Source organism: Astyanax mexicanus, chromosome 15, assembly GCF_023375975.1.
Source record: "Astyanax mexicanus isolate ESR-SI-001 chromosome 15, AstMex3_surface, whole genome shotgun sequence".
NCBI lineage: Eukaryota > Metazoa > Chordata > Actinopteri > Characiformes > Acestrorhamphidae > Astyanax > Astyanax mexicanus.
In genome coordinates this window covers 41528520-41541365 of record NC_064422.1, presented here as the reverse complement: position 1 = coordinate 41541365, position 12846 = coordinate 41528520, and the positions used below count along the sequence as shown (strand labels likewise).

Here is a 12846-nt window from a genome sequence, read left to right as displayed (position 1 = left end):
TCACCTCTGCCATCTTTCCGCTTTAACTTCCTGCAGGATTTGTGTCATTTAATTGTTGCCATTTCATTCGACTGTCCGGTAATTACGGCAATAAGGAATTCCACGATCCGAGAAGTTTATAGTCCGCATAACTGTGTGCGATCATTTTGTTCACGAATAAATTGGTACTGAATGTTCCACTAAATGTTCCCGCTGTAGATCAAATACATATTGTTTTATTATTATTAATATTTTTTTACAGTACAAACCATAAGTTTGGACACATCTTCTTATTCAGTGTTTTTATTTAATTATATTTTTTTCCCTACATAGTAAATGAATACTGAAGTGATTGAGACTATGATGGAACACATAAGAAATCATGTAGTAGATTAAAAGTGTAAAACAAACCAAATACTCTGTGAAGAAGCATTTAGGTGCTCTTATCTAGGGAGCTGTTAACTTGCAGTTTTCCTTTGATGAACTTATCCTGTACAACAGAGGAAAGCTCTTTCTTTCCTGGGGCGGTCCTGATGAGGGCCAGTTTCATCATTATCATAATGTTTTTGCTGCGACTGCACTTGAGGATACTTCTGACATTCTTGAAATTGACTTTTGAGTTGACTGACCTTCAATTCTTTTTTATTTTTTTAGTTTAATAGATCTTGCCAAAATATGTATTTGTCAAATTACTCATATAGAGCTATTCACTGTATACCAACTCTACCTCTTCACACATTTACAACTGATGCTCTCAAACACATTTAAAGGCAAGAAATTCAAGTAATAAACTCTTGAGTTCAGCACAGCTGTTAACTGAAAGCCTGATTCCAGGTGACTCTACCTCATAAAGCTGACTAAGAAAATCCAGCAGAGATGTACAAAACTGTCTAATCTAAGCAAGAGGTGCTACTTTGAAGAATCTAAAATATAAAACATTCTGGTTTGTTTAAAACCTTTATCTTTTTGGAGATTGTAAATCTTCATATCATGGTATTTGTTGAAAATTAATTGAACTTAGGATCATAAAGCAAAGTTGCTGTGTTTGTAAGTTTAATTTAATTCTCATTATCTCTCTCTGTTTCCCTGTTTCCCAGCATGCACTGTGGAAGTGGAGAGTGTGTGCCAGATCTCCTCTGATGAGAACCTGCAGCCCTTTAAGGATAAAATGGAGGAGTTTGTGAGTCAAGGTAAGCCTGCTGCTTCTCCATCTCCTTTACAACCAGAGAAAATGTGGAATAATATATATGCATAATGCGCATGTGTATAGTAAGAGTAATAATAGTCTTAGACATCTTTATATTGCACCATTTTATCTTAATGTAATTTTGACACAGTAATAAATTATGTCCAAAATATTAATCATTTTATAGTGTTTTTCAGTTCAGTGTTTATGCCTTAACCTGTCACTATAAATTAAAAAATATAATCATATAAAGTATGAATATATAGGTTTGGCAGCTAGTAGCAGTGTTCGTGCATGGAGTAATGCAAAAACATACTGTACATACACACGTCAAATAATCAAAACATTTTTTTTAGGAGAAGCATATTATAGAAAGAGAGAAGGAGGACAGAGAATCAGACGGAGCATAAAATATACAACACAGAACCTCCAGTCATCAATGTTGGCAGAAAAAAAAACACTGGTTAAAACCAAGACTCGCAGACCCTTCCTCCTCTAATCAGACTACTTATTAATTACTGATTAAAAGTCTTCATGCATCCACATATACAATTAATATACATTACCAGTTAAGGGTTTGGACACACTTTCTCATTTAATGTGTTTTTATTCATATTTAATTTATTTTCTACATTAAGATTGTAGATTAATATTTAAAACATGAAAACAATTAAGGGACTCGTATGGAATTATGTAGTAAACAGTACAAGAAGAGTGTTTATCCTTCACATTAATCCCCTGATCTTTTTTTTTTTTTTTTTTTTTTTTCCGGTTCCGGTTGAGTGAACGCAGGCGCGTGTAGCTGCCGCTACTCACCGGTGTTTGTTGCTTGTTATTTTTTAGTTATTTTAACCGTTTTTAATGTTTTGACTGAACTGACAACACAGATCAGGTGGATATTTAAACAGTTGAAAGCGATCTCATCTGGATTACATAATACCTGGTTCCACTGGACTTTAAATCCTGCTGCTGCTCTACACTGTATGTGATGTCCACTGGCGTGCACCGGGCTAAGTGCCTCTCAAGCTGACTGTCTCAGGCTGATGGAAGTAGGTAGTTTCAAATCTACTTTTCCCAAACACTGTCTGTAAAGTGGTTTAGTGGTCATCTAGCTCTGGCTATTGTGTCTTCTATATGGACGCGTAAATAAACGGAAAGACCACGATGTTTTCAAACGCGCTGGTTCTCCTGCTTGGGATTATTGGACTTTGTGTCAACCCTCTCTCTGATTCTCACAGTAACAGTGAAATCATTCAGTATTCAGCATCAGATCTGCGGCGTTTTAACTCAGCTAGCCGGCTTCCCCCGCGGATTTATGCGCACGCTATGTTCACCGGGGCTCCCGCCGCAACCTGCGCATATCAGGATATAATGCCAAAGGCGAGGGGATTCCGTCGATCTGGTCGTCATGGCGCCGTCGTTCTGGTAGACTGTGTGCGCCACCTAACTTCAGTAATCTCTGTAAACTGGAATATTCAGCCTTAAACAGTATGTCGCCCAGCTATGCACTTCAGTCACTTCTAAACGTTGCTCCAGTTAAAATAGCACTAGTCAATGCTAGATCACTGGTGAACAAGACCTTCTTACTGAATGACTTTTTTATTTCTCGTGCTCTGGACTTTCTTTTTCTGACGGAGACGTGGCTAACGGCTGGTGATTTAAGTCCCCTCGTCGAACTATCCCCTAATGACTGTCAATTTTTAAGTACACCAAGGATTACCGGACGGGGAGGAGGTCTAGCAACTGTTTTTAAGAACTGTTTTAAATGCCGATCTCTCACTGTGAAGGAGTACTCTAGTTTTGAAGTCCAGCTGTGTGTAGTGGATTTGTCATGCCCTGTATTCTGTGCTCTTGTATACCACCCCCCAAGTTAAATAAGAACTTTCTTCATGACTTTTTGACAACTACTTTGCCTAGTGTTGATAAGCTTTTAATTTTAGGAGATTTTAACATTCATGTCTGTTGTCCTTCCAAACCTTTAGTTAAAGAATTTTTACAGCTTATTGACTCATTTAACTTAATTCAGTCTGTTATGGGCTCCACACACAAGCTTGGTCACACTCTTGACCTTGTTCTTTCATTTGGCATTTCTGTGCGCAACCTTGAGATAGCAGATGTATGCCTGTCTGATCACAAACCCATTCTGTTTGGCATTAACATCCCTTTTTCTCCTATGAAGCATGGCCCACTTGAAAAACTCTCTCGTTATCTTACTCCTCAGACAGCTAGTCAGTTTTCATTTAACTATCAAGCTGTTTCAGCTAGCTCTAACTTTGTTGAAACATCCCAGGAAAATACTAGTACAGATGAGTTAATTGATCTTTTTAATAATACATGCCAAAACATAATGGATTCAATTGCTCCTCTTAAACCTCAAAAGCACAGATCATTAAATCAGCCTTGGCTAAATAGTGAAACTCGGGTGCTCAGACAGGACTGTAGGAAAGCTGAACAAAAGTGGAGAAAAGAGTATCATATCAGATTCTCAGGGACAGCTTAGCTAAATATCAGAACTCAGTTAAAACAGTTAGGGCAAAGTATTTTTCTGACATAATCACCAAAAACTCTCACAGACCCCAAGTCCTGTTCAAGACAATAAACTCTGTTCTGCACCCTGTTGCCAATTGTGTTCTCGAAGCTACAATGAAGCGTTGTGAAGATTTTAGGAAGTTCTTTGTAGGTAAGATAGATACAATAAGAGCAAATATTGTATCCTCCAGCACTGACCCATATGAACTGATAAATCACACATCTAGTTTTAGTCAGTTTGAACTGGTGCAAATGACCAACCTAACTGACATAATTATGCATATGAAGCCAACCACCTGCTCACTGGATGTACTCCCTACAAAATTTCTTAAAGATGTGCTGCAGTCTGTTGGTCCCAGCATTCTATCTATAATAAATAGCAGCCTCTCTAGTGGCACTGTGCCTTACTGCTTTAAGCACGCAGTTGTTGAGCCCCTCTTAAAAAAGCCAGATCTTGACCAAATGATTTTAAATAATTTTAGGCCTATCTCAAAATTGCCATTTCTTTCTAAAGTTTTGGAGAAAGTGGTTCTGTCTCAATTATCCACTTATTTATGTACCCACAACATTCTGGACAAATTTCAATCAGGCTTTAGAGCACATCACAGTACCGAAACTGCCCTTCTTAAAGTGTTTAATGATGTACTTCTTGCTGTAGATGCTGGAAAATGCGCAGTTCTAATTCTTTTAGATTTAACTGTGGCTTTTGACACTGTTGATCATGAAATCTTGCTTGATCGTCTAGAGCACTGTGTTGGCATCCAGGGAACTGCACTGAGGTGGTTTACTTCATATTTGGAAAATAGAACATTCTGTGTAAAACTGGGAAAATATACATCTACTACAGTTAATATTACTTGTGGAGTCCCTCAGGGAACCATTTTAGGCCCTATTTTGTTTTCACTATACATGCTCCCTCTTAGTTCTATCTGTCAAAAGTACAATATCCCTTACCACTGCTATGCTATTATGTCTTGGGGAAAATGGATCTCTAGATCGCCTTGTTAGTTGTCTGAGAGACATAAATTGTTGGATGTCAAATAACTTTTTAAAGTTAAATCAGGACAAAACTGATATCATCATATTTGGAAACCCTGTCACTAGCTCAATAGCCAGTGATCTGGGACCCTTATGTGCTAATGTACATACACACGCGAAAAACCTTGGTTTCATTCTTGATTCCGCTCTCACTTTGGAGAAGCAAATTAGTGCAGTTGTACGTGACAGCTTCTTTCATCTCAGAAATCTGGCTAAACTAAAACACATGTTGTCCTGGGAGGACATGGAAACTGTCACCCATGCATTCATTTCTTCTCGTCTCGATTATTGCAACTCTCTCTATCTAGGTCTCAGTCAGTCCAGTCTATCACGCCTGCAGCTGGTTCAAAATGCTGCTGCCAGGCTTCTGACGGGAAAAAAGAAAAGGGAGAGCATCACTCCTGTACTTGCCTCCTTGCACTGGTTACCTGTGAGATATCGGATTGAGTTTAAGGTTCTATTGTATGTCTATAAGGCCTTACATGGTATAGCACCAAGCTATATATCAGATCTCCTCTCTCTTCACTCCTCCTCCCGGTCTCTGCGGTCCTCAAATCAGCAGCTCTTAGCCGTTCCGCGCTCCTGGCTGAAGTTTAAGGGTGACGGGGCTTTCTCAGTCTCTGCGCCTAAACTTTGGAACAGCCTGCCATCTTTCATAAAATTTTCCCCTACATTGGAAACTTTCAAGATTAATTTAAAGACGTATCTATTCACCCAGGCATTTAAATCGTTCTAGGGATTTATGGTGGCCCCTGTCCTTTTTTTTTTTTTATTGTTGTCTTCTTAGTAAATTAATTTATTAATTCACTCAAGTAAATTATTCAAGTGCTCATTATTTATTTATTTATTTATTTATTTATTATTTTTTTTTTTTTTTATTTGCTATCTTTTAAATCTTGTTTTGTTTTGTTTTGTTTTTATTGTACAGCACTTTGGTCGACACTTGATGTCTTTTTAAATGTGCTTCATAAATAAATTGACTTGACTTGACTTAAACCTGATGAACTGAGCTGGTGATTTAATTGGGATGAGCTGGAGCTTCTTTCACAGCATGAAGAAAAAGCAGCAACTATTGTTCAGCACCTCCAGAAACTCTTTCCTTCAAGACGCTGAGAAAACTTTTTCAGGTGACTCTCCCTCATGAAGACACAGATTAAAATCTCACCAAGAATCTGCAGATCTGTCCTCAAAGACACATGTGATCCTTATTTAGAAGAATATAAAATATAGTTCTAATATATTCTGCTTTGTTTAACACTTTCTTTTTTTTACAGAATAATCCTGCATGTGTTCCTGTATAGCTTTAATATAGTCTTCAATATTAAATTGACAGTGTAAAATAAAAATTAAGAAAACACATTGAATGAGTTGTGGACCAATTTTATAGTCTCCTGCTTTTCTATTCATGTTAATATCAGGATTATATTGTGCAACCTGAAATTAAGAAATAATTTGTTGTATAAAGCTTGGAAGTAACATCTAATCCTAATTAAAAGCTAATATTTCGAGTGTGTGAGGATGGCATGAAAAAGGAATAAGATTTAGCAGGCTCGCAGTGGTGTAGTGTGAAGTGGTCAGAGATCGTGTTCCCAGTGATTGACTCTAAATTGGATGAGAACATTCCTCAGATTCTTTTCCTCTCCGGTCAGAAAGAATCGCTCCGTCTGTCTCTCTCGCTTTTAAGTGTCCGTTAAAGCTCTGCCGGGCGAGTGAGAGTCATTAGTGTATAAATCAAACTGACTGAGGCATCCTGCTGCACGGCGGTCGGCGAGGTGGGGCAGGGTGGTCGGCGAGGTGGTCTGGCTGTGATTAGCTAACAGAGGATGCAGCACCACTTAGCGGAGTCCAACTAATGTGTCACGACCCCTGGAGCTCCGCTGAGCATGAGATTTTCCTAACCTTACGTCACTTTAATCTGTCTCCCTCTGACCCCACCGCCACCCGGGGTCTGAGAGCCGGGCTCAGGGTCACCTGACCCCTCACCACCAGAGATGGGACTCATTTTGACCACACTGTGACTGGAAAATCCATTTTCACAAGTAATCCAAGTGTCATCCGGATTTTCAGAGTGAGAAACCTTTTGACCTGATCCTTGATTCTACACCCAATGTCCATCATACTTCCAATGATCATCTAGAACACTCTGTAATTCTGTAAATTCACATTGTAGTCCTTTCTTTATTTATATACTATATATTTAACACACTTAAAATCCTTTAAATTTCCCAAAAGTCAACAGTGTGTCTTATGATCTGGAGTGCCACATGTATGAATTCCATCATTCAGGTATTAAGGAGCAGTAAAGCCACTCCAGCACTGAGGCTGGAGCAGTGTTAGCATTAGCCGCTAACTACAGCGCTAGCTCTTTCGCCGTTCCGAGGTGAGTGTATCGGACTGTAATCTGCGTGTTTATCATGTTAAAACAAGCTACGTTGGTTGAACCGCTAGCTGATAGCGCCCTGGCTTACAGGAATACTCAGGTTTAATCAGTGTATCACTGTTAGGGGGGCATTTACTAGCGCAAATCACTGATAACTGCAGCTAGCACTGTTAAAATACTGGAAATAAGATGAGCTTACTGTAAATAAACAGAAGCGCTTTACTCACTGAAGTAAACAGTTTTCAGGAGAGAAATCTGAGTAGATGAACATCCACTGTTCATTTCACTTAAGATTTCTTTTTTTTTTTAAAGAAAGAATTACAGTTTTGTTTACTTAGGCGTCCCCAGTGGCAAGACCTGCTGAATTAGAAGGAAAATATGGCAACCCCCTTGTCTCTTGTTCCTTAGTATTGTAAAATGCACTTTATAATCTGGTGTGCCATATGTATAAAAATAGACCAGAAAATAGTTCATTGATGGTGCCCCTTATAGTCTGTAAAATACTTTCTTTGTATTATTTTTATTTTTACTGTATATACTGTTAAAATAAAGATTCATTAAATGGGGTAATTCCATAGAAGAACCACTTGTGGTTCCTGGGCATTGCTCACTTTTTACAATTTACAGGTTTTATGACAATGTTTTAACACATAGAGGAAATGCATCAGCAATGGCATTCTTAAAAACTGCTATTTAAATACTTTTTTTGCTGCACATTATCCAATTTAACAGAATTTTTTTTTTACACTCTTTGTAGTAAAATGATCTCTTGAGTCCATAGTCTTTAAGCACTGATGTCCTCAATATATTAAAAAAAGCATTTTGTCAGTATAATGACAATTGATCACAGTACAGTACAATAAAATATGATCATATTGCCCAGTTCCAGAGAGCCTACTCTACACACACACACACACACACTGTCTTACAATCATTAGACACACCCTCTTTTATTTCCCCTCCAGATGATATTAAAGGGGTGCAGGGTTCATGGTCTGAACTCTTAACCACTACCGGCCTCAATTTGTCAAAGAGCACCTGGGTCAGTGACCCCCAGTCACCCCTGCGCTTCTTAGGAAACTTTTCTCACACACACACACACACACACACACACACTCAAAATCACACAATCTGTGATACTGGTCTGCATGGTCTTCCCAGGCCTCAACCCTTTTTATCCAGCATTGGCTGGATAAAATCCTATTTAAGATGGCTTATTCTATTGGCTAATACTTTTAGTAAAGCCGCAGTGTGCAGTGCTTGGACGAAAGTATCAGTTTGAATATGGAGAAAAGTAGAAAAGTAATGGAATACCTTAATTAACTGTAGGGATGGGAATCTCCTAGATACCTTTCGATTTGATTGATTATTCAGAGTTCTGCGATTATTGATGCATCTTGGTGCATCTTTTTCTTCTATACAGGATTTCTGTAGGATGAATACTATTAATTATGGATCGTTACAGTGTCTTTAATATATTAAATCAAATGGAAGCAATATGGTGTAAGACCAACATTTGGGAGCACACATCTCTATCACACAGAACCAGCAAGATTTATTTAAATGTAAAATTATTTAGTGTGCTCAGTCACTAAACCGCACTTTGAAACGGTCCAAAACTAACCAGACTAAATACACCACAGAATACAATAATGTACCAAATACATGAATCTTGGTTCAAGCCCTGGTCTGGGCTTACAGATGTGAAAACACTCTTTAAAAAGCATGCTGGAATCCATGTCTTATTTGGGTGTACTGTACTGAGGCCTTCACTCAGGCCTAAGGAGCGCAGGCGTCTTTATCATGGAATGACTACACACACATCCAAACATCCTGCTTCATTCACTGCGCTCAGTGTTTTTAATCTATAACTATTTGTTTTCCTGCTCTGACTGATGGAATAACTCCTGTCGAAGGCGAATAAAGCCAGTGAGAGTGCGAGTGATGCTTCGCAGAGACGTACCATTATGCACTCCATCATTTTTTTTCCGTTTTTAATATTCAGACGGGCCGTAAACTCTTGCACATGTTTTGGTGTTCTGCGTCTGGGCGACAGCGGGGTTTGGCAGGGTTGTTTGAAGTCGGGGGCCGCGAGGCTCCAGCCCCGGAGAAAAAAGCGAACCCCAGCAGACGCAGTTGACAGTAAATTGGGAATACTGGCGTATGTTGTTGTTTGTAGTGCACTGGGTGAAGCTCGGGCGCGGGACTCTGCACTGTCACCGGGTGTTATTACTCGAGCGTGAAACGCGTGGTGGTGGAGAAGTGAAAGCAGACGGCTCTGTTATGTCTCTGCACGCCTTTTATTTTTCCCCCTCTCCTTTTTTTTTTAAACTCCTTTCACTTTTTTATGCATTCTTGTGTGCGGAGGAATTCTTCAACATCAGAAAAAGTGCTGTTGTGTGTGTCTGCAGTGAGGAAGTCTGGTTTTCATACTTACTCACCAGTAATGCAATACTTCCAGTGGGAATTTCCTTTATCTTTATTTTATTTGTATTTAAGTGAGTTATTTTACGTGAGAAGGAAATCATAGAAATCTTACCTTTTAAATTTCAGGTAATGTAACAGAATTTTTTGAGTACATTTTGGAGTATTCCAGTTAGTTAATTCATTATAAAATTGATGCTGTAAAGAGAAACTATATATATATATATATATATATATATATATATATATATATATATATATATATATATATATATACAGTATCCATCATTTCTGCATATATGTTATTGAATCCTTTCAATTGACAACTTTGTAGAACTAAAACTTGGATAGAATTTAGAGTAGACAGTGTATAACAGTATAGATTTACTCTCTTCTAATAGTACCTCAAAACACCCAACTGCACAGATTGTGCCAAAAGTATCAGTATTTTGTGCGACCACAATTATCTATCACTGCCTTAACCCTCTTGGGTATGGAATTCACCAGAGCTGCACAGGTTGCTGCTGAAATTCTTTCACAATTCTTTCCACTTGAGGATGCCCCACAGGTGCTCATTTGGGTTTAGGTCTGGAGACATGCTTGGCGTATTTATCACTTTTTCATATTGAAGGTGTGTATGGGGCTTAGTGCCAGTTTTCCAACATAATAACGACCCTAGTTTCTAGTTTGTAGGTGATCATCCTTTGCTTCAGAATGTCACAGTACATGTTTGAATTTATCTCCTCAGTGCCAGTAATGCTCATACACCATCAGATTTAATGCTTCCACCACCTTGCTTAACTTTAGGCAAAGGGACCTGGATGACATCATACATGCTGGACACCACCTGAGCCAGACAAGTTTATCTTGGTCTCATCAGACCACAGGACATGGTCCCAGATTGTGGGCTTTCTTGTGCATCCGCTGCAGAAGAGGCCTCCTTCTAGGACAGTGCCATGCATACAGAGTGAAGGCGTGTGCAGTGTGTGGTGTATGGTCTGAGCATTGCAGGCAGACCTCCCACTTATTTACCCTCTGCAGCAATGCTGGCAGCACTCTTTCTCCTGTTTTTTAAAGCCAACCTTCTTTGGTCGACCCAGGCCTTAGCCAGTGCTGTATCTCAGTTTTAGGTAGTTAGAAATCTTCTTATAGCCTATGCCATCTTTGTTCTTCATTCTGTTTCGGTCATCCTCAGAGAGTTCTCTGCCACGAAGTGCCATTTTGAATATGCAGTGGCCGGTATAAGAGAATTGTACCCAAATTCAAGAGACCTATTCCTCATTCACACCTGGAAATTTGTGACTCTAACAAGTAACATGACACCAGTGAGGCACGATGATCCAATTAGGCATAATTTGGGCATGTTTTATGTGAGGTGTACTTACATGTGTTGCAGCTATTTAGACATTAGTGGCTGTGTGTTGAGTTATTTTCAGAAGACAGTAAATCTTTACTACTATACAAGCTGTACACTGACTACTCTAAGTTATATATTCAAGTTTTGTGTTATAGTGTTGTCCCATTAAAAAAAAAAAAAATATATATATATATATATATATATATATATATATATATATATATAATAAAACATTTGCTGAATACTCACTTTTGTTAGATACTGTATGATCTGTCTAGCTATCTAGCTATTTATTTTTATTTCTATCTAGCTCTATATATTTAGTCTAAACAAAATATCTATTGTGACAGGCCTACTTCTATGATGATAACATCTATAATGTGTACTGATGTATCATTTGAGTAGATTTATAGTTGAATTTAGCTTAGTTTATGTTTTTCCTTCATTTGTACATTATTGAGTCCAAAAATAGTTTGATTTGATGCTTACTGGAAAAGCGAATTCTCGCATTAACAGATGAATTCGCATCAGAGCGGAACTGAAAATCAGAAACAAATGTATTGGAAATCAATTCAAAGGCGCTGCAGACAGAGGATCTTCCCATAAAGTAACAGGTTTGGTGTGTGATGAGCAGCTATCTCCGGCATGTTCTCGGCTTAAGCGCTGTATGAATATCGGGTCCGGTGCGATTAGTACCACATGTTTAAAGATGAAGAGAGAGATTTAGTGTCGGGAGCTGTAGATCTTTTTTGTGTGATGTGTCGGGACGTCTGTGAAGTGGATCAAACTGAACACACACTCACACATCTAGTATTTTCTGTAAAACCAAACTGTAGATCAGAGTCAGTCGTATTCTTTAACTTTCACTCTCTCCCAATCTCTTTCTCTCTTCCAGTCTCGCTCTCTCTCGCCAGTATAGTTTGATCAGCGTTCTGGAATCTGGGAATGGGGGAAAATAGCTAATTAGGTTCAGATTGTCTCAAATACCATATAAATCCATAAAATTAATCCTTTAAGTAACATTCAAATAAGGGAAAACACTCTATGGGCCCTGCAGCTGGATTTACAGCAGGTCAATATGTCTTTGCTATCATATCGACTGGAAAAGTACACCTTACACAGCTTGAAACACACAAAAGGCATATACTAATAGTCTTAGTAAATAATGTGTGTTTTGTGCGTTACATAAAAATAAACCTATCAGCATGTCACTTACCATTCCCTTTAAAAGCTAGATGCACTCTGACTTCTGTCTAGGCTGTGTTCAGTCAGTGGTGCACCTGTGTTTTCTGTTGCCAAGATAGAAATATGCTAGAAATTTAACTGATCATACCTCATTTCTATCTGCTTAAATATATTCACATGTTCTTGTGTGTTGCATAGATACAAGAAGATCAGATAAAGAATTGCTGCTGGTGTTTTTAAACACTTCAGTGTCTCTGCTGGCTGAGAATAGTCCACCAAGAGCATCCAGCTTTTTTTTTTTAGTAAAATAAATGTATTATAATGGTATAGTAGACACACACACACACACACACACAAAAACACACACACTTTGTTGTAAGACTCCTGCCAGAAGCTGGACACCTGGAAAACAAAACATAGTGTGGAGTAAAGGGTTTATCAGTGAAAGCTTCTGCACACACTCCTCAATGAGGCCGAGCCAAGCTCGCTGTCGCCACCTTAACTTTAAACACTGACCTCAGTCCCACAATCTGCAGATAACTGCCTGCTGCACTGGCCTCACTCTGTATTAGTTATATATTAACATATAGACAGTCATGTAAACACACAATTACATATCTGATAGAGGGTTACTGTAATTACTTAAAAAAAAAAACTATCAAAAAAGCACTTTTTCAGTGATAAAAGCTCTTTTACCATGAGTAGCAATAAATCTGAAACATTATATACAAAGAAGAAAATGCCATAACACACCAAATTACCATATTA

General features: G+C 38.4%; 1 protein-coding gene across 1 annotated transcript in view; it reads left to right on the top strand.

Annotated features, from left to right (window-relative positions):
* fmn2b (formin 2b) overlaps positions 1–12846 on the top strand; it is a 111052-nt gene that overhangs the window by 74810 nt on the left and 23396 nt on the right. Inside the window, exon 15 of the mRNA XM_022670313.2 lies at positions 1077–1169. Coding sequence (XP_022526034.2) covers positions 1077–1169 — 93 coding nt within the window. The remainder of the gene's footprint in view (positions 1–1076; positions 1170–12846) is intronic.